The sequence below is a fragment of the Lynx canadensis genome, chromosome B1 (genome assembly GCF_007474595.2).
Source record: "Lynx canadensis isolate LIC74 chromosome B1, mLynCan4.pri.v2, whole genome shotgun sequence".
In the NCBI taxonomy this organism is placed as follows: Eukaryota; Metazoa; Chordata; class Mammalia; order Carnivora; family Felidae; genus Lynx; species Lynx canadensis.
The window spans coordinates 105,190,902-105,213,909 of record NC_044306.2 but is presented as its reverse complement, the minus strand read 5'-3'; the positions used below and the strand labels follow the sequence as shown (position 1 = coordinate 105,213,909).

Here is a 23,008-nt window from a genome sequence, read left to right as displayed (position 1 = left end):
GAACCAAGATTTAGTGGGGCTGGGGAAACCAAAGGGAGAGTTAATGCTGTCATTATTTTTTAATGCAGAGGTTTTTTCCTCCTCCTCCAGAAGTTTTACATTTCTTGAACGCAGGAACTGCCTTCACTTTCACTATGATTTCATGTTTAATTCAGTGAAGGGAATCTATAAACGCTCAATACATTCTCATTCAGTCTTAAGCACAATGCACCCATATCAATGTAAAATGTTTCTTCATTCTAATTCTTCAAATAAACTTCTAGTTACCCATGAGTTTACTTAAATCAATTTTTATAATCTGTATGTTCTGCCTGCACCAGCTTTGAAATGAGTTTCAAAATTTTATTTAATTCTTATTGAGGGATCTTTGATACTAAAGATGGTAGTGTTTTTTTTTTTTAACTTCTATTTTTAAAAAACAGTTTATTACAAAACAAAGTTTAGCCCAGTTCCCAAGCAGTAGCTTCTAACTTCAAACCTGTTCTAAAGCATAGTAAGGAGACAGCCAAATTTTTCTTAACACAATTAACCATTAACCGAGTCAACACGGTTATTACAGCTTTGATTTTATTAACAGTCACGAAACAACCAGTTAGGGAATATACATTCATGCCAATGGAAGCCATTTAACTGCAAACAGATCATAATGATTCACAGAAAGCTAAAGGAATTGCATATTCGCAAGTAGTTTGGTGCCAGGCAGTACAGATTGTTCCCTCTCAGGTAACAATGCCTAACTAACCTAAAGCCCAGTCCTCGGTAGGTCCGCGTTCCTGAGCTTAGAAAATACCGAATATAATGACCAAGAGCACCAGAATAATCACCTCCACTTGAGGAGAACTAGCCCTCCTTCCACACCACAGAGCCAACCTGCACGCACCTTTCCCAACAGCTCAGCAAGCCCTCCCACACCGCCCTGCCTTAGGGGAAATGTTCAAGCTCCTGCTCTCGCGGGATCTCGCGCCTTGGAGTAAGTCAACTGGATCGCGCGCCCAATCGAACCCCCGCGGGAATACAGTTCGCCAGGTCCGGAAAGCCGGGAAATCGCGTGCGGGGCGGGGTTAACTCGGTGAGCGTGAAGGCGGAGCCTTTCCCAAGGAGGCGGGGCGGGCGCGAGGCGGAGATTGGGGCGGGTCTCCCGGGACCTGTTGATCGCAGGTGTCACTGTCCTGACTGGCCCTTGGGTGTTGGGGCGTGTGCGCATGCTCCGTGCTCCGGGTCGAGCTCTGGGCGGCGATACCAGACGCCACTGCTCCAGTTCCCGGTGAACCTCGGCTACGGTGGCAGCTGTTAGTATCAGCCGGGTGTTGGCGTGAGGCAGAGCTGGGCCAGCGGGAAGTAGCCCTGTGGAAGTGGAAGGCCCGTGTTTCTCTACCTGGACCGCACGCTCCGCTCGTTAGGAGGGCAGAGCTCAAGGTAAGTCTCCGAAACTAGTCTCTAGATAGAGATCCAACGACTGGAGACCCCGGGCCTGAGTGGGAGACCCCAGTTTCAGCGCCAGACCTTGTCTCTCCCCTAGCAGCAGCCCTGTGACATCCTCCGCTCCTGCTCCGCGGACTTTTCGCCCGGGTTCAGGCGCCCGAGGGCACGCAGCCTGCCCGCCTCCTGCCCGTCACGTCCCGGCCTGGCGAAGATGCCTCTGGGCAGGCTGGAGGCGCGCGGGAGGCGAAAGGAGGTGCTCAATTTACTGGGTCGTGGCTGTTCTTGCTGCTGTGTTTGAGGGCGGGCAAGAGGCAGAACCTGGAGTCCAGCTGGGTGCGTTGGGATTGTGACTATAGCTTACTTGGCCCCTGCGCCTTGCTTGCGAAGCCACTGCCACTCCCGAGCAGCAGCTCTATAAAGGGGTCCAGATGGTTATGTTGTCCTCCTTGGAGAAGAGAGATGACTGGATACGTAAGAATCTTTGGGCTGGTGGTTTCTGGTTGGTAGTAGTAATTTATGAAGTTAATGTTTAGCTTTTAGACAACAACTTATGGGACATTTACCAAACTACTTTTAAACATCGTTGGAGAACAGGAAGTACTTGTACAGGTGTACTAGGGAGGCCTTCTAAAGACTGCAATCTGAGCATGTTCTGAGGTTTTGTTATCTTGCTGCAAGGTTTTCTGTATCAATGCAAAGTCTGATTAATGCTTGCAAAATGTACTGGAAGGCTTTATTTGTTAGACAGCAGAGTATGCCAGAATGTTTCCTTATCTGGAAAAATATATATATACTTTTGCACTGGATTTTCAAGGCTATTGTGAGGGATGTTTAAACTTCGGAAGTTCTTTGTAATTAGGGTCTGATTCGCTTTTAACTCTGTTCTTTAAAAGAACATTGCTAATTCTCAGTGTTTAAAGGAAGTAACAAGTACTAACAAAATTCTGATTGAAATGAGCTTTTGGCTAAATGGGTACTTGTTAGTTTAATTTTCTATTTTTGGTTTCCTGATGATGGCCTAGGCAAAGCTCCTTCATCCTGTGAAGGAGAAATTAGAAAAATAAAACTTACTTTGTAAAAGTAATACATGATTTATCTGCCATTGTCATAAGAATTCAAATAGACAAACTCAACTGTAAGTAAGAGTTAATTACAGTCTGGAAAAAACACAGGTTTTGTTTTTGTTTTACATTTTGGAGGCTCTTAAAATGAGCTTTTTTGGACAATTTGTCTACGTTCGTGATTACTGGTAATAAGCTATAAAGTGATTTATTTAAGTTTGTTCACAAATTAAACTCATTGGTAGTTATGTGTATTTTTTCCTGCAGTGTAGAAAATAAGTAATCAAGAACACCTTTTTTTCTTTATTAGTTAAAAACTTTTTGTAAACATATGTAGATTGTATATTGTTCATGAAACTTGACACTAGTTGTCAACCCATTAATATTCTCTAGAAGATACAAAAAGAAGTTTTTTAAAAGATAGCTATTTTAATATGGGAGGGGTACCGTTCTCCACCGTGTTTGTTCTCTTCCTTAAAAAAGAAAATCTCTTTTCAAAATTTTTTATGATTTTACAATGTACTGATTCAAGATTTTTTTGTATTTAGTGTCAAATAAATGTTTCTTTTAAACTGTAGTATCAAACACAATTTTAGAATTATGGTTTAGAAGTCTTAGCAAGACAAAGAGTTAAAAAGTAAAAATTCTGATTTATTTTAAGGTGATATGCCCATTAAAGAGTCAAAATGAGAGTTATTTTTATCTTCCCTGTTGATACTGTTTGGAACTCACCTACCATGCTAGGGAGGATGTTGCTGTACCCTACAATTTTCCAAAAGTATGTTTGAAATCTGTAAAGTGGTAGATTAAGTTATCCTACAAAGACATTTAGTTACTACAATACTGAGCAGATCTTGTTATTTGACAGCTTTAACTATAAGGTGTTTCTTAATTATAGATCCCAAAGACAACCTACAGTGAGGTCGTTTATGTAGTGCACCTGAAAGTATTCTGAATACAGAGCGTGCTAGGTGTGCTGGGGCCCAGAAGATTGTCAGTCTAGCCTACTAGTACTCATGAGCTCTTGGATTAAGGGAGGAAGTGTACTAGTAGATGTCATGTTTGGAGAACTAGCTAGAGATTAGTGATGATACAAATATAGCATTAGTATATTATTAATTTTGTACAGATGAAATGATGTTAGAAAATTTTGCATTACAACAGATGCACATAGTAGGAACAAGAAATAGAAGCAGCCTGTTCTACCACAAATAAAACCTTCAAAAGTTATTTAAACTTTTAAATATTAACTTTATATAATATCCTAATCTTGGTAATTTATTATGAGCTTTTTTAAGGTAATAGGAATATTACATATATATGGGGGGTGCTCTTTAGGTAAGAAGTGTCTATTCTTTGCTTTTCCAAGTTAACTGATACCCTCTATCAAGAATTCTTAAAGGAGGTTCCATGATTTGAACTGTAGTCTGTGGTTAGAACTGAATTTTAACATAATTGATGAATTATATTATGAATTTTATTTTATGCATTTACAAACGTTTTCCCGTGGAGTCCATAGGCCTCATTAGGCCACCAAAAGTGTCTCTGACATACACAAAAATGCTACAAACCATTGCATGTGGTTGAAGAATTTTTGTTTTATGAGTCACTTCAGAAAAGTTGCTGCTTATATTCATATTTGTAATTCATCAGATAATAAAATATTATGCAACATAAACCATGTTTCAGTACCTAAACTAACATTTCAGTTATCCGAATTGTGATATTTTTTTAATTAATTTGGTATTTTTGAACACATTTTGTAAATGTAACCTCTGTTTACTTCTATTTTGTAAATATTGACCTGCAGAAAGCATTTTGAAGAAATACTTTTCCTTTGGAATTTGGAACCTCCAAATTCCAAACTTTTTTTACTTCCTTTTTGTGATTTTCTGAGTTAGCAAATTTATTCAATGAACATTTATTGACCTATTGTATGCTAGGCACTAGAGAATCAAAAATCAATGAGACAAAGGTAAAGTAGTCAGAAATATGAGGTCTTCCTTTTCTGAGCCTCATCTCAGCCTGTTCCCAATCCTCCCCCAAACTGAAATGAATTTCCAAAGATCCAATAGTTCTTGTTTTCTTACACCTTACCTTTGTAAGATACCACTTCTCCTCCTCCCATTACCCTTTCAACTTACTGGTCACCCATACCACACCTATGAAGTATTTTCTAAGCCAGCAAAGGACAGTAGATTACTTCATTTTTGTGTTACCAATGCACTTTGTACATTTCTTTTAAAACTCTGTACTGTGTTTCTGTAGAGGGAACGCGGAGTAAGAGAACCTGGAGATGATGGTATGTGTGCTGTCATCTCAGGTGTACGGAGAGTACCATATGGACACCACGAAGGGTGGTAGGCAGGCAGAGGAGCTTTACTCCGGGACCCAGAGACATGATGAGAGCAGTGTCCAGATGTATTTTGGGTGCTCTAGTTATGTTTTATGGCTGGATGGATCATGTTATTTATGAATTAAAGTTCTCATTAAGGAAGTTTGTAGTTATTTTTCTGAAAAGTGGTACATAGGTTGAATTTTTCTAAATTAAATCTCTTTTGTTTGCATTGTTATTCCAGAGTTGCTTTCCATTTATTTCCGATGCATTGCCTTCTAATGTTTTAACTTAATTTCTCTTTCTCTAGTCCAAAAGGTTGTAAATGAATGTTTAAAACAATACTGTGATGAATCCATTTGTAAAGTGAAGCATTCCCAAACACTTTTTTTTGTAAATTAGAATTTTTCATGTTAAGTTTCTTACAGTAGGATAGCTCTGTAAATGAAATTGTTTTATTTTCTACTAAGAATAACTTATTCACAGATACTGAAATTTAGAAATTGATACTTTATTGTACAATTTATCTGATCTAACTAAGGCTATAGTCAAGATTGATACATCAGTGTAAGGAAATGGAGAAAGATAGCAAAATGAGATATATATATAATACAGCTTTTACTTTCTTTTCAAATGTTTCTTTATATTATTAAAGACCATTTACCTCAAAGGTAGTGTTGCTGCTATCATTATAGTTAGCTTACATTTATTGAATGCCTACTTATTTTGGGCATTTATTGGGTATTTTATACATGGTTTATGATATTTAACAACTATGAACCTTTTTATATCATTATGATTATAGATTATGTAACTGATATGATTTTAATGATTGAATAGTTGAGTAATTTTCTGTGATGCTAGAAGCTTTATCATTGGTGGAATAAATAATTGTGGGACACTTGAGATCAGTATTAGACCATGGATTCTGTCCTTGTCAAGAACCTATCAGGGCATTCTTTGTCCACCAGATGTCTTCTAAACTTCTTGGCCTGCAAAGTAAAACTCTTGCCCCTCTCATGGTGGCCTTCCGTTTCAAGCAGGATGTTTGAATTCTGGAAGACTTTTCCTCCTATATAGTATGTTGTATAGGCCTGAAATAATCCTACCTCCTTGGCAATAGTACTGACAATGATGTAGCTGCCACTTGGTGGGAGATTGTCCTGAGTCTTGATTGCCTAGGTCATCTTTGGTATAGGAGCACTGATTTGTTGATTGAGGTTTCACTTTATTTCCTGAGCTTTCTTTAATAAATATTTAGTGAGTACTTACCGTGTACTGTGCACTGTTTTACCTGCCTGGGATTCCCTTTACATTCTAAGATGATTGAGAGGAGAAACAATAATAATCCTAGTAAGTCAGTTATATAGTATATAAGATGGTGATAAATGCCAAGGAGAAAAGAAAGGTGGTAGAGCAGGGTAAGGGGAGTTGGGAGTGTGGAGTGGAGGTTGTGGTTGCAATTTTAAATCAATATAGGCCTCATTTAGAAGGTGTTTTTTGAACAGAGCAATCCCGAAGGGAGTCAGGGAGAAGTCATGTGGGTATCAAGGGGAAGTGTGTTCCAGGCAGAAGAATAGCCACTTTAAAGCAGGTGTTTGCATGGTGTGTTCAGAAACAAGGAGGGTGATAGAACTGCAGTGGAGAAAGTATAGGAAAAGTATTTAGAGGTGAAGGTGAGGGGATGGGCAGGTGTGACATAGTAAGAAATATATACAGTATTTGATCTCTGCACCATTTTCTGGCACACAGCCTCTAAAACCCTTGGAATCTCTGGAAGCAATAAATGTGTTTTTTTTGCATGCTAATGAGATGACTGGTGGTTCAGAGCTCCTAGATAGCCTTAGGAGGGGGCGCTAGTTGCCAGGGGAACCAACTGTGTGATTAGAGGAATTGAACTTTCAGCCTGTCCACCTCCCTCCACTTCCAGGGAGGGGAGCGCTGTGGATTTCGAGCTAATCACTAATGGCTAGTGATTTAATCAGTTGTGCCCTGTGTAATGAAGCCTCCATAAAAAATCCTAACTGAAGGGATTTGGAGAGCTTTTGGATTGTTGAACATAGGGAGGTGCCGGGAGGGCAGTATGTCTGGAGAGGGCATGGACATTTCCATCCCCCTTCCCACATACCTTACCCTTTGCCTGTCTTCCATCTGGCTGTTTCTGAGTATCTTTTCATAATAAACCTCAAGTCTAGTCAGTAAGCTGTTTTCCTGAGTTCTGTGAGCCATGCTAGCAAATTAATTGGATCCATGGAGAATGTCATGGGAACCTCCAAATTATAGGCAATTAATCAGAAATACAGGTAACAACTTGGGACATGTGATGAGCAGCTGAAGTGAGAGGGATGGTCTTTTGGGACTGAGCCCTTGTCTTGGGATTTGACACTGACTGCAGGTAGATAATGTCAAAATTGAGTTAAATTGTAGGTATTGTGTTGGTGTCCACTGAGAATTGGAGAATGGCTTGTTGTGGAATTACACATCTGGTCTCATTAGTGCAGTGAGAGTATAGAAAAAAGTGTTTTTTGCTTTTGGCAGGTAGTATAGGGCCTTGCAGTCCATTGTAAAGACTTTTTGGGTTTTAATCTGAAGGTAATAAAGACCCGTGAAAGATTATAAGGAGGGGGATGACATTATGATTTAATTTTAGATGGCTCTTTTTGCCTGTTCTTGAGGGTAGGTTTTGTTGGGTAAGGGCAGCGTCTAGGAGACAATTAGGCTATACTAGCAATCCAGGAAAGATTTGATGATGGATACGTCGAGAATAGTAGAAGCGAGAATAGTAGAAGCGGAGGGGGTGAGAATTGGTCACATTCTGACAGAGGTAGGTGAGAAAGCAGAGTCAAAGATCATAGCAAGATACTTGTTCTCAGCAACTGGAAAGACAAAGTTACCATCAAATGAGATGAGGGGGAAGATATAGGCAAAGCAAGAGTTCCGTTTTGGCCTTTGTCAAGGCAAAGAAATGTTAGGTTATGCCTGCTTTGGCATAATTGGCTTCTGAAGTCGTATCTTAAAACAGATTGCTATAAGCCATTGTCTTTAATGTTCATACTCTGTATTCTGGATACACATGAACTCATGTCTTTCTCTGGTTAGTTATCAGTGGGAACTAGTGAGTAGGTAAAAGCCATGAGAGATAAAGCATAGTTCTTTTTTAGATGAAAAGAAATAGTGCAAAAAATTACAGAACATTGGGAATTACTTAAAATTTGCTGTTTTTGTTTGTGGTGGTACAGTATTTTCTTATGACTTTAATCTCATTTTCTGTCTTTGTTTTATAAATGTTCTAGTACACTCTTCTCCAATACCTCCATTTGTGGGGTGACAGTGGTTTTGTGTGTCAAAGGATATCTGTTTTTCAGTTGTATCTTCCTTACTCTAATCCTTCAATTTACAGAAGTCAAGATACCTCTATAATGAATTAGGCTTTTAATTGCTTCACCTTGCTATACCTCTTCACCTTGCTATCGAGTTATTGAAAATGAAACCTTGAATACTTTTACTAGTTAGGTGAACAGTTGTAGTGTACCAATAAAAAGTCTTCAGCATGTCTTTGAGTTGCTGTATTGCTTATTAGTGAAAAGATGTTAAAATGAAATTTTACTTTATAGTTTGATGGTTAGGCCAGGATACTATTAAAAATATATTTCAGTAGCTTTATTAGCAGTGATTTTATGTAGGATTATGGGTATTCTATATTTTCCCTATGCAGTACTTCTATGTTATTTTAAAAATCTATGTAATATTTTATAATCAAAACAAATCCCAATAAACGTAAAAGAACAAAGGAATTTCATAGCTTTATTAGCGCTTTTATTAGTTTTCTAGGACCGCTGTAGCAAAGCAGAACAAAATGAATGACATAAAACAATAGAAATTTATTCTCTCACAGCTCCAGAGGCTGGAAGTCCAAAATCAAGGTTGGCAGAGTTGTTTTCTTTCAAGGGCTCTGAGCAGAAGCCTTCCTTTCTCCTTTTTGCTTCTGGTGGTGGCTGTCAATCCTTGGTGTTTCCTTACCTGTAGTTGTATCACACCATTCTCTGCCTGTCATTAAACAGTATTCTCTCTGTGTGTTTCTGTCTCTTTTAATGATAACTGCTAGCCTTATTGGATAAGGGCCCACACTAATGACCTCATCTTAACCTCATTACATCTGCAAAAGCCCTATTTCCAAGTATTCACAGGCACTGGAGGTTAGGACTCTAATATGCCATTGGGTGAATACAATTCAATTTGTTTTCTAGCTTAATATTCATTTTTAAATCAATTGAAGAAAAGGGAACACATCCAAACTCCTTTTTATGAGGCCAGCTTTACCCTGATAACAAAGATAAATAAGGACACTACAAGGAAAGAAAATATAGGCCAATATCCCTGGCAAGTATAGATGGAAAAATTCTCAGCAAAATGTTAACAAATCAAATTCAGTAGCATATTGTAAGGATCATGTACTATGATCAAGTGGGATTTATTCCTGACGTGCAAGGATGGTTCAATATTTGAAAATCAATAAATGTCATATACCACATTAAAGAAAGGAAAAATTAGATGCAGAAAAGCATTTAACGAAATTTAATATCCTTCCAGTATAAAATTTCTCAACAAAGTGGGTATAGAGGGAATGTGCCTCAATATAATAAAAGCCATTTATGACAATTACACAGCTGACATCATTTTTAATTATGAAAAGGCAAAAGCTTTTCCTCTAAGATCAGAAACAAAACAGGGTGCCCATTCTCACCACACCTATTCAACATAGCACTGGAAGTCCTAGCCAGAGCAGTTAGTCAAGAAAAAGAAATAAATGGCATCCAAATAGGAAAAGAAGAAGTGAAACTATTAAGGCTCCAGCAGGAACTGTTAGAACTAATGCTCGAATTCGGTACAGTTACAGGATACAAAATCAATGTAGAGAGATCAGTTGTATTTTTATTCAGTCAATTTTATCTGAGCCTAAAATTGCAATATCAAATTTCTTTTCATTTATTGTTTTCTGGTATGTCGTATTTATTTAAATTTTTTGTGTGTGTATACACGTACATAACTTATATAATGTGTGAATAATTAAGATACATACTATCGGTTTTTTTCGTACAGGCTTTTTTTTTTTCACTTTTATTTTCAAGTTTGGCTGTCCATCCCCATTTTAATAAAACATATACACACTCTTCCTTGTTAAGAAGTTCATGTAAAGCGTATATATTTTTTCACATGTTTTACAAAAATGGGATTATATTACATTTCTGCATTTTGCCTTTGTCACTCAAAAACACCCTCTTATATAATTATGTTCCTGTTTATGGATATTCATTTTGATTCTTTCCGTATTTATTGCATCTACATAATATAGCTCAAAAAGGTAATACTTTTGGGGGGGCATAGAATCTCAGTATTAGAGCTTTTAGATTGAAGGGTGTTTGTTTTGGGGTGCCTGGGTGGCTCAGTTGGTTGAGTGTCCAACTCTTGATTTTGGCTCAGGTCGCGTTCCCAGGGTTGTAAGATCAAGCCTCGTGTCAGGTTCTGTGCTGAGTATGGAGCCTGCTTAAGATTCTCTCTCCCTTTCCCTCTGTCCTTTTCCCCTTCTCTCTCTATCTCTCTCAAATGGAAAAAATAAATAAATAAATAAATAAATAAATAAATAAATAAATAAATAAATAAATAAATGTTTTTAAATTTAACGGTTGTTGCCAGGTTGATATAATATTTCTGCAAGGGTAGTACAGTATAATTACATGTTTTATTAGTCAACAAGAAGAGAAAGCACTTCTTTCCATTTATCCCAACCAACAGTGTGTCTTTTAACTTTGCAAGCCTGATAGAAACAAAGTACTTTCATAATGCCTCTGTGTTGAGGTCTCCAAGATCCCTCTCATTCCCAGGTTTGGTGATTTTGTAAAACTCGAGTACTCAGCATATAGTATTTCCTGGTATGCTTTATTAATTAGGGCAAAAAGAAATAAAGCAAAATCAGCAAAAGGGGAGCGATCATGGGGTGATGTCTGATGGAAATCAGGCACAAGTTTCTCACAATTTTTTTCCAGCGGAGTCACAAAAAACACACGAATTCCTCCAGCACCAAATTGTGGTGACAAGTAAAGTGTTGTCTGTCGGAAAGCTGTTTAGAGACTCAGTGCATAGGGTTTTATTGGAGTAGTCACATAGTTATCCTCTGCTTCATAGGTTATCAAAATTCCATACTTCCAGAAGGAAAGCAGGTGTTCAGGATAAAACGCAGTTCAGGCACAGTAACCAGCACTCACTAGTTATTGTGGTGGGAATCCTCTCAAAAATTTAAATTCCAAAAGCCTAAAACCTTGCAAACAGGCCTTTCTGAGATGGCAATCTCTGGTCTTGCTATGTTGTCTTTTTTCTTTTTTCTTACGTAGTTTTATTGAAATATAATTCACATATCATACAATTTACTCATTGAAAGAGTACAATTCAGTAGTTTTTAGGCAGACCTATCACCACAATTTTAGAACATTTTCATCATCTCGAGAAGAATCCTTGTATCCTTTAGCTGTTACTCTTCCCTTCTCATCTCTATAGCCCCCATTTCTCCAGTCAAAGCAACCACTGACTGTCTCTAGATTTCTCTGTTCTGGACATTTTGTATCGATGGAAACATAACGTGTGGTCCTGCATGACTGACTTCTTTCACTTAGCAAAGTGTTTTCGGTGTTCATCCATATGGTAGTATGAAAAGTACTTCATTTCTTTTTTTTTTTTTAATTTTTTTTTTAACATTTATTTATTTTTGGGACTGAGAGAGAGATAGAGCATGAACAGGGGAGGGTCAGAGAGAGAGAGGGAGACACAGAATTTGAAACAGGCTCCAGGCTCTGAGCTGTCAGCACAGAGCCCGATGTGGGGCTCGAACTCACGGACCGCGAGATCATGACCTGAGCCGAAGTCAGACGCTTAACCCACTGAGCTACCCAGGCGCCCCAACTTCATTTCTTTTTATAGCTGAATAATATTCCACTGTTAGAGTATGTATACACACGTAACATGCTCATACCATATGTTGTTTATCCCTTCCATTAGTTGATGAACATTTGGGTTTCCACCTTTTGGCTGTTGCAAACATTGCTTTGTTAGCCCTTTTCTGCATAACCTCCCGAATATTTATTGAAAACATGAATGTAGAATCACATTTGCATTCCTGGAATAAACCCTCCTTGACTATTCTTTTCAATAGTGTATATTATCCTTTGACACATTGATGCATTATGTTTGCTAGTGCTTTATTTATGAGTTTTATATCCAAGTCACATTAGTCTGAAATTTATCGTGTTTTGATATTCAGGTTATGTTAGCTTCATGAAATGATTTGGGATACTTTGTATATTATTTTTTCTGTGCCCTGCAATAATATACCATTAGAATTAACAGTTCTTTAACTTTTAGATAAAATTGAACTTTGAATCCATGTGATCCAGATGGCATTTGCAGTGGGAGAACTTTTGTTTCCACATTGTTCTAGGTTTCGAAAATATTTTCTACTTTTTCTTGGCTTGATTTTGTTAATTTGTATTTTTGGGGGAAATTACCCTTTCCTTTAGATTTTGAAAGTTATTGCCATAAAACTTAAGTGATATTCGTTTATTGTTCTTTTGGTTGCTTCTGTATCTGTGGTCATTTCTCATTTATCAATTTCCTTGGTGTTTATATATCTGTTTCTTTTTTTCCTTAATCAAGCTTGTGAAAATTTTGTCTGTTATATTAGTTTTTACAAAAGTTTATTTTTTGATTCATGTTTTCTTTCTTTTTAAAATGTTTATTTTGAGAGAGAGAGAGAGAGCGAGTGAGCTTGCGTGTTGGGGGGGGGTGGGCAGAGAGAGAGAGGGAGACAGAATCCCAAGCAGGCTGTACACTCAGCACAGAGCCTGACACAGGGCTCAATCCCACCACCCTGGGATCGTGACCTGAGCCAAAATAAAGAGTCGGACGCTTAACTGAGCCACGCAGGTGTCTCCATTTCTATTGTTTGCCAATAAATGGGCTTGAAAATCTCTTTTTTCTCTCTCTTTTCAGTTTAAGGCTTCATAACTTTCATCCTACTTCCTTCCCCACATCATGTGTGGATTTTTTTGAGTTATGTATTCTCTGTCTGTGAGTTTTTTGGCTTTTAATTGTGGAAAAATCATAGTCATTTTTAAAAGTGTTTACTCAATTTACTTTTTCTGGGAATTCTTTTAGATAGTATTGGTAGTTTTAGATTTCACTCATGCCTTTTAGCTTTTTTGAAATGCTTATATTTTCTACTTCTTTACTCCTTTTTTAGTACTTGCAGGAAAATTTCCTGATCTGAGCTTATTGCTTCTTAATATGGTTTTCACTTCTATCCATTTTGCTAGTTAAGTCATTCTTTTGCAAAATTGCAGTATTTTAAAAAGCTGCCATATTCAGTTGGTGGATATTTATTGTTTATTTTAAATTTGTATTCCCTTCGGTCTGTTTATTCTGTTTCCTATGTTGTAAAATGTTCAGTTTGCTGCTACTCCTCAAGTGTCTGGTTATCTTTTTCCTGGAGTACATCCAAATTACAAACTAATAATGTTTACATGAGAAGGGTGAACTCTCATTTGTGTATATTCAAATGATTTCAGTGAGTAGAGGTAGGATGTGAGTAGAGGGGCTTGATCTGGAGTGATGCAGCCTGAGAGAACTGTTACCCAGCCTAGCGGCATGATTTTTTCCAGATCCTACTAATCTCTGTTCTATTTGTGAAGTAGGCATGAGAGAAGAACACACAGGGCCCTTGCAGGTCCCCGTACTTGTTACCAGTTCCCAAACTGGTTGTGCTCTAGTGCTTTTCTGTTGTTATGTTATAATCTCCCTTACACTCCAGATGGCACTAGCGTGGTAGCTGAACTTTCCTGTTTCATTGCATTGTGTGGGGTGAGAATTCTCTGCCGAGAGCAATGTGAAGAAAGGAAAAGGTCCTACCTAGAAAGCTCTTTTCCAGTCTGTAGCACTTGTCCCTTTCTATTTCTTAGCTGCTATTTCCCTCCCACTTTAGGAGCCAGTTACTTTGGTGTCCTTAAGGTTTCTTCCTGTTTCTCATTTGGCTACCTATTCCTTTTGTATAATCTCCAGACTTGGGCTGGGGTTAGGGAGCAGAGGGCATATACTAGTTTGACATCTTGCACAAGAGTGGAAGCCACAGTATTTTAAAATTATCTGTTTGTGTGTTTGCCCTTCACCAAAGTAAGGTCATTAAAGGGAGGGGTTGTTTTATATACTTCAGCACAGTTCATGATGCAAACCTGGTGCCTAGTAAATGATGAAAGAATATCATTTTAATAGGATTCTTTCATTAAAAATACAAATTTACTACCAATGTATAGCTCCTTTAATGTTGTAATATTATGCTTTTATTAAAAACTTAATTTATATTAAATATTTGGGGATCATTTAGATCACTTTAGGGAAGGTTGAAATCCACAGAGTTAAAAAGGAGACAACTAACATAGTATAGTGTTTTAGAATTCTTGAAACATTTAATCTATGTTAATTGGGGCTATTATTGTTATCTCCATTTTATAGATGAAGAAGCTGTAAATCAGAGAGGATAAGGATTTATCTAAGACCAAACAGCTAATAAGTGATGAGCGAATATGTTGGGCTGGAAATAAGCCCTGGCTTTAAGTCTTTATATAAGATGCTTCTTTATTCCTCAATGCTTTCCTTAGTGGGCATTTGACCATTGGTATTGAACTGATCTATCTCATTCTTTCGTAGGTTTTTGTGCTTTGAAAAAGAGTTTAAAGCCAAAGTCCTCACAGAGGTTTTTCAGTACACCCACATGATCTGTTCCCATCCCTCCTTTTCATCTTCTCTGTTCTTTGTTCACATTTCTCCTGCCACTTTGGATAGCTTACTATTTTCCCAACATGCTAAGCATGCTATTCACTCTGTTGGGAATGTCTTTTCCCAGGTGGTATCTTCACCTCCTTCAAACATTTGTGCAAAGGCAACAATCTGCAACTAGACTTTCCATGACTATCCTGTTTAAAAGTGCAAACTGTCTCACATTATATGCATTTTCCACCCTCTTTCCTTGCATTGTTTTTCTGTTAGCACTCAGCACATAGCTCTTCTAGTACAAGTTACAAGTTGTTACTCATTGTATTAGTGTCTGTCTGCCTTTCCTCATTCTTAGTCCAGTGCCTGGCGGAATACCTGGCTCAGTAAATGTTTGTTGAGTGAATGAATATAAGAAGGATATTTAATTGATTAAACAAAACTTATTAATAATACTTGTTTTATTTTTAAAATTTTATTTATTTAACTAATCTCTACACTCAACTTGGGGCTTGAACTCATGACGCTGGGATCAAGAATTGCACGCTTTTTTGACTGAGCCAGCCAGGCACCTCAGTGATAATTGCTTTTAATTAAATTTAAAGTCTTTTTAGTCAAGAACATGCATTTGTGAATAATGTAGAAATTTACTTTAGTTCACCAAGATTTGTTTATCAATTTAAGGTTTCTTCTGAGTTATTTTGTTTATTTTTTATTTAAAAAATTTTTTTCTTAATATTTATTTTTGAGAGACAGCATGAGTGGGAGAGGGGCAGGGAGAGAGGGAGACACAGAATCCAAAGCAGGCCCCAGGCTCCGAGTTGACAGCACAGAGCCAACGCAGGCTCAACCCCACGAGCCGTGAGATCATGACCTGAGCCAAAGTTGGAAGCTTAACCGACTGAGCCACCCAGGCGTCCCTCTTCTGAGTTATTTAATGCATATCAATTTGTGTAAAATCTCCTGGGTTTCTTGGGAAAATGATATGATTCTGTGTAAGAAAGATAACATAGAATGTCTGTATAAGTATTTGTTTTAATAAGCAAGGCAATTTAGTGTTGACAACAAAGTTAGTACTTTTGAAAATACTACCTGAGATCTAATTTAATTCTAGTTTTCTGTAAAATATTTTCCTTATGAAACCACTCACCGTTGAAATGTTCAAGTTGGTTGTGATTGATGTCACATGGGTATTTTTTAAAAGTTTTTAATGAAGAATAATGTTTTCATTTTCATATTTTAGAACATTATTAGTTATAATCCTCCTTGGGTATATATTCGGTATTTGTGTTCAAATAGTAAGGTAGCAATTTTCTTGATTAGCCTTTACTTTTATTTAAACATCTATTTTCTTTCTTGTAGATTTGCTTTGAAGTCACTTTGATAACAAATATGGAGTCACCTTTGATAACTTCACCTGGGAAAGGGAATCTTCTTATTAAAAAAACATAAGGAAAACAAATGACCAAAGGAATCGTGCCAAATGTGAACTCGACATCTTTTTGTATCATCTGGTTTTTAAATCATCAAGACAAATGGCTTGTACTTCAAAGAAAATTATTTGTTCATTGACATTGTTTTTAGCAGTTTAAAAAAAAAATCTTTTTTTTACCTTAACTATACAACTCTCTTATAAAATTAAACACATATAAAAATTTTAAGGTCATGTTTAAAATAGCTTTCGTTTTTAGAACTTCAGTGTTTGCGTACCCTATTTTTGCTTGACAAAGTCATCAAAAATTTACAGCAACAGGAAAGATATGGACTTGGAAACTTATGTTATTATAATTGCATTGAATTTAAGTGGACAATTCAAGACATCATCCCTTTTATCATCAGAAATATCATGTAAAATATATAATTCTTAGCTTTAATGTAAACAGAGTTTCTTGAAAATGGCATGGGTGAAATTCTTACGGAAACCTGGTGGCAATCTTGGAAAAGCTTATCAACCTGGAAGTATGCTGTCCCTGGCCCCTACCAAAGGCTTGTTAAATGAACCAGGACAAAACAGCTGCTTTCTTAATAGTGCTGTACAGGTGAGACCATAATTTCTTATTTAATTTTCAAAAGTGCTTTTCAAGAAGTCCTTTGTTTAATGTTTCTTATACTGTAAATTAAGAGTAAAGTTATTGACTGGAAAGGCTTTTTAATACTACTTTTAATTGTATCAAAAATATTTTGGCTTGGCATTTTTTTTATTATAAACAGAAGTGAATATTATTTGTTTAATATAAATGGGAATGTTTTTGCAACAGAATAATGTATATCTATGCTATAAAAACATCTTTTGACTTAAAATGTTTATTTAGTAAGTTAAAAATATGTTTCTGAAATACGTAAAATAGTTTTTTTGAATCAACTAATCTATTCCCCCCCTCCCCCTTTTCTTTTAAAAGGAATCTAGTGGAATCCCCATAGATAGCCTGGGTTGAAATGAGAATGCACAGTTAATTCTCAGGATTCAAACTCCCTTCACCTTCCACTGCGGCCTTAAATCGTCTGTGTGGTATCATAATTTAGACACCACTATTTTAGTGGAATTGAAAATTAATCCATTTTGCTTCAGTCCTTGTTGAAATTCTTTTAAATTAGCAAGTATGTACTAACCTTGCTTTTCTATCAGCATTCTGATATACATTGGGACCCTTAAATGGCAGTCACTGTTCTTCCCTGGCCTAAAGATCCCACTGGCATTAAGTGCTATGAGAAGTGCAGGAAAATATTTATTGAATGGCACTGGAAATAGGGAGATACTGTATACCAAAAAAACGTGGAATGAAATGCTTTTAATTAAATCAGCTGTGAGAAAGGGCTTCTATCACAAATATTTTTCTGTTAACCCTTTTCTAGGTCTTTTTTTTTTTTTTAACATATAGATATATATTTCTCTCTATTTTTGTCCTTTTCTCTGGCTTCCAAAATGCAGTATGTAGTTGTGTAAAGCATACTTACATGGTACAGAAAATGGATAAATATTCCAGTGGCAATATATTTTTTTAAATGAACATTCCATTGCTCTTTACCATGAAGGTTATTTATACTCCTCTACATAGTTATTGCTGTTTCTGTTGCTCATCACTCCTTTGTGTAGATCCTGGTATCACTTATTCTCCTTGAAGGAAGTCTTTTAACATTTCTTGTAGGTCAGATCTGTTGTTAATGAGTTCTTTCAGCTTTTGTGTGTCTGGAAAAAAATGTTTCAATTTTGTTTTTGAAAGATATTTTTACTCATTAAAGAAGTCTATCTAAGTTGGCAGTTTATCTCTTTCAGTACTTTAAAGATTTTGGCCCTTTATCTTCTGGCTTGCATTATTTCTAATGAAAAACTGTCATTCTTTGTACCTCTGTATGTAATGTGTCCTTGTTCTCTGGCTCCTTATAAAATTTTCTTTTTTTCACTAGTTTAAAGCAATTTGATGTTGATGTGCCTCAACATAGTTTTCTTCATGTTTCTTGTGTTTGGGCTTATTGAGCATCTTAGATCTGTGGGTTTATGATTTTAATCAAACTTGGAAAGTTTTTGACCATTATTTCTGACTGTGTCAGCACAGAGCTCAATGCGGAGCTTGAACTCATGAACCATGAAGTCATGACCTAAGCCGAAGTTGGATGCTTAACTGACTGAGCTACCAGGCTCCCCAACCATTATTTCTTCAAACTTTTTTGTCTCTCTCTTCCTTTGGAGGATTCCAATTATATATAAAAGTGGTTGCCTCAGGTTGTCCCACAGCCCACTGATGCTCTTTTCATTTTCACTCTCAATCTTTTTTTCTTTCTCTTGATTTCATTTTGTGTGGTTTCTATTACTATGTTTTCAACTTCATTAATCCTTTCCTTTTAGTGTCTAATCTATTAATCCCATCCAGCGTATCTTGATTTCAGACATTGTAATTTTACCTCTAGAAGTTTGATCTGGGTCTTTTAAAAATCTTTTTGAAGTCTGTACTTAACATGTTCAGTCTTTTCTATAGTATCTTGAACATTTGAAATATAGTTATTGTTTTTGTTTTTAATTTTTTTTTTTTCAACGTTTATTTATTTTTGCGACAGAGAGAGACAGAGCATGAACGGGGGAGGGGCAGAGAGAGAGGGAGACACAGAATCGGAAACAGGCTCCAGGCTCTGAGCCATCAGCCCAGAGCCCGACGCGGGGCTCGAACTCACGGACCGCGAGATCGTGACCTGGCTGAAGTCGGACGCTTAACCGACTGCGCCACCCAGGCGCCCCATAGTTATTGTTTTAATGTACTTGTCTACTAATTCTGTCATTCTGCAAATTATGGGTTTCAACTGATTTTTGTCCTCATTTGGGAATATGTTTTCTTGTTTATTTTAATGTGTAGTAATTTTTTATTGGATGTAAGACATTTTGAGTTTTATCTTGTTGGGTGATGGATATTTTTATATTCCTAGAAATATTCTTGAACTTTGTTCTGGTATACTTTATTTGGAAACAGTTTGATCATTTTACTTTGAAGCTTTGTCAGGCAGTCCCAGAGTTGTGTTTAGGATTAATTTATCTACTACTGGACAAGACCCTTCTTTCTTTAATCAATTATCTGTGAATTATGAAGCACTCAACTTTGGCTATTGGGAGCAGGCACTGTCCTGGGTGGGTTTGAGTTCTGGGCACTATCCCCTCTAATCTTTTGGAATACTTCTTTCCCCAGCCATAGGTGGTTTCCTCACAGTATTGCCTGAATACTCAAAGGGGACCCTCTGTAGAGCTCTGGTATTTTCTCTGTGCAGCTCTCTCCTCTGCAGTTCTCTGCCCTGAACTTCCACCTCTATCTCTTCAATTCAGGAGATCTGTTGTCGCAGATGTTAAAATGTGTGCCATGTAAACTAATTTTCAAAGCCAATCCTTACTAACAAAAGTTATTCAAATAGATTTTGTTAAAAAAAGCCTGACTTCATTTTTAAGAATTCAGAATGTAAATATTGTTATGCAGTTTGATGAATACTTTTAAAAACCACTGAGAAATAAATTGTGGAGTATGTCTTGTAAGAAATTACTAAAAGTAGACATTATTAAAATGTACCGTTTTCAGTAGTGACACGCTAATTTACATTCCCACCAGCAGTGCATGAGGGTTATCTTTTCTCCGCATCCTTACCAAAACTTGTTATTCTTTTGTCTTTTTTGATAATAGTCAATCTGATACTTGTGAAATGATATCTTATTGTTTTTATTTGCATTTCCATGTTGAACATCTTTTCATGTGTCTGTTGGCCATCTGTATGTCTTCTTTGGAAAAATATCTATTCAAGTCCTCTGCCCAATTTTTAATTGGGTTGTTGTTGATGTTGATATTAAGTTTTATGAGTTCCTTATATATTTTGGATAACAACCCCCTATTGTATGTATGATTTGAAAATCTCTTTTCCCATTAATTAGGTTGCCTTTTTGTTTTTTGTTTTTTTTGGTTTCTTTTTGTGTTTGTTTTTGAGCGAGCGAGAGAGAGAGAGAGAGAGAGAGAACACGAGTGGGGGAGGGGCACAGAGAGAGGGAGACACAGAATCCGAAGCAGGCTCCAGGCTCTGAGCTGTCAGCACAGAGACCTATTATGTGGGGCTCAAACTCACAGACTGTGAGATCCTGACCTGAGCCGAAGTTGGACGCCCAACTGACTGAGCCACCCAGGTGCCCCTGCCTTTTTGTTTTGTTTTTTAAATATTTTTATTTTTAAGTAATCTCTACACCCAGTGTGGGGCTCAAACTTACAACCCTGAGATCAAGAGTCACATGATCTGCCAACTGAGCCAGTCAGGCATCCTCCTTGTTTGGTTTGTTGATGGTTTCCTTTGCTCTGCAAAAGCTTTTAGTTTAATGCAATCCCATTTGTTTATTTTAGCTTTTTTGCCCTTGCCTAAAGAGATTGGTCCAAAAAAAGCGTATTACTGATATCAGATAGAGCTTAGTGTGTATCTTTTCTTCTAGGAATTTTATGGTTTCAGGTTTCACATTCAAGTCTCTAATCCATTTTGAAGTTATTTTTGTATGTCGTGTAAATGTGGTTCAGTTTCATTCTTTCACATGTAGCTGTTCAGTTTTCCCCACACTATCGAATAGACTGTTTTTTCTCCATTGTATGTTCTTCTTTTGTCATACATTAATTGACCATATAAGCATGGGTTTATTTCTGGGCTCTTTGTTCCATTGACTTATGTGTCTCTGTATTCCTGTGTTTACCATACCATTTTGATTACTATAGCTTTGTAGTATAGTTTGAGATCAGGAGGCATAATGCCTCCAGCTGTGTTCTTTCTCAAGATTGCTTTGGCTACTCAGGGTCTTTGTGGTTCCATACAAATTTTGGGATTATTTGTTCTATTTCTGTGAAGAATGTCATTGCTATTTTGATGAGCATTGCGTTGAATCTGTAGATTGCTTTGGGTAGTATGGGCATTTTAAGAATATTAATTCTTCTAATCCATGAGCATGGAATATCTTTCCATTTGTGTCATCTTTGATTTCTTTCAACAAATGTCTTGCAGCTTTCAGAGTACAGTCATACCTCGCTCTATTGTGCTTCACTTTATTACACCTTGCAGGTACTGCCTTTTTTTTTTTTTTACCAACTGAAGGTTTGTGCAGCCCTATATCAAACACGTCTGTGGACACCATTTTTCCGATAGCATTTGCTCACTTTGTGTGGCTTAGTCACATTTTTTAAAATCTTGGAGTATTTCAGACTTCTTCATTATTATATTTGTGATGGTGATCTGTAATTACTGGCCTTGATATTACTATTGTAATTGTTTTGGGGCCCACAAACTGCACCCATACGGGATAGCAAACTTAATTGGTTAATATATGTGTTTTAACTGCTTCACTGACTGGCTGTTCCCTCATGTCTCTCCCTCTCTTTGGGCTTCCCTATTCCCTGAGACATAACAATATTGAAATTAGGCCAATTAATAAACCTACAGTGCCCTCTAAGTGTTCAAGTGAAAGGCAGCCTCATGTATCTCACTTTAAAGCAAAAGCTAGAAATGATTAAGTTTAGTGAGGAAGGCATTGCAAAAGTCGAGAGAGGCTGAAAGTGAGGCCTCTTGTGCCAAACAGCAAAGTTGTGAATACAAAGGAAAAGTTCTCAAAGGAAATTAAAAGTCCTACTCCAGTGAAAATACAAATGATAAGAAAGTGAAAAAGCCTTCTTGCTGAAATGGAAAAAGTTTTAGCAGTCTGGATAGAAGATCAAATCAGCCACAACATCCCCCTAAGTCAAAACCTAATCCAGAGGTAAGCCCTAACTATCTTCAATTCTATGAAGGCTGAGAGAGGTGAGGAATCTGCAGAAGAGATGTTTGAAGCTAGTGGAGGTTGGTTCATGAGGTTTATGGAAAGAAGCCTTTTCTATAACAGAAAGTGCAAAATGAAGCAGCAAGTGCTGATGTAGAAGCAGCAGCAAGTTACCCAGAAGATCTAGCTAAGATAACTCATGAAGGTGGCTACGCTAAGCAACAGACTATCAGTGTAGACAAAACATCCTTCTATAGAAAGAAGATGCCACCTAGAACTTTCGTAGCTAGAAAAGAGAAGTCAAAGCCCAGCTTCAAAGCTTCAAAGGACAGGATATGTTGTTATGGGCTAATGTAGGTGGTGACTTTAAATTGAAGCCAGTACTTATTTACCATTTCAGAAATTCTAGGGCCCTTAAAAATTATGTTAAATCTACTCTGCCCATTCCCTCTAAATGGAACAACAAAGATGACAGCACATTGTTTACAACATGGTTTATCAAATCATCCTGCTAATGAGACTTACTATTCAGAAAAAAAAAATCCTCTCAAAATATTACTGTTCGTTGACAATGCACTTGGTTACCCAAGAGCTCTGACGGAGATGTACAGTGAGATTAGTGTTGTTTTCATGCCTGTTAACACAACATCCATTCTTCAAGGAGTAATTTTCACTTTCAAGTCTTGCTATTTAAGAAATACATTTCAGAGGCACCTGGGTGGCTCAATCGTTTGAGCATCTGACTTTTGATTTTGGCTCAGGTCATGATCTCAGGGTGGTGAGATTGAGTCCTGCATCAGGCTCGTGCTGGGGATGGAGCTTGCTGAAGATTCTTTCTCTCCCTCTCTCTCTGTCCCTCCCCCCGCTTGGGCACTCCATCAAAAAAACAAACAAACAAAAAAACATTTCATAAGGCTACAGCTTTCATAAGGCTATAGGCATAGGCATTGATTCCTCTGATGGATCTGGGCAAGGTAAATTAAAAATACTCTTGAAGACTAATGAATCTAGATGTTACTAAAAACATTCATGATTCATGGAAAGAGGTCAAAATACCAACATTAATAGGTTGGAAGAAGTACATGGATGACTTTGAGGGGTTTACAACTTTAGTAGAGGAGGTAACTG

The 23,008-nt window shown here is 37.1% G+C and overlaps 1 protein-coding gene across 1 annotated transcript in view; it reads left to right on the top strand.

The window, feature by feature from the left end:
* The first annotated feature begins 1,172 nt into the window (after nt 1-1,172).
* Nucleotides 1,173-23,008, top strand: part of USP53 (ubiquitin specific peptidase 53) — a 65,150-nt gene continuing 43,314 nt past the window's right edge. The window contains exons 1-2 of the mRNA XM_030313152.1: nt 1,173-1,416; nt 15,994-16,670. Of these exons, the coding sequence (XP_030169012.1) occupies nt 16,527-16,670 (144 nt within the window). The 5' untranslated portion in view covers nt 1,173-1,416; nt 15,994-16,526. The remainder of the gene's footprint in view (nt 1,417-15,993; nt 16,671-23,008) is intronic.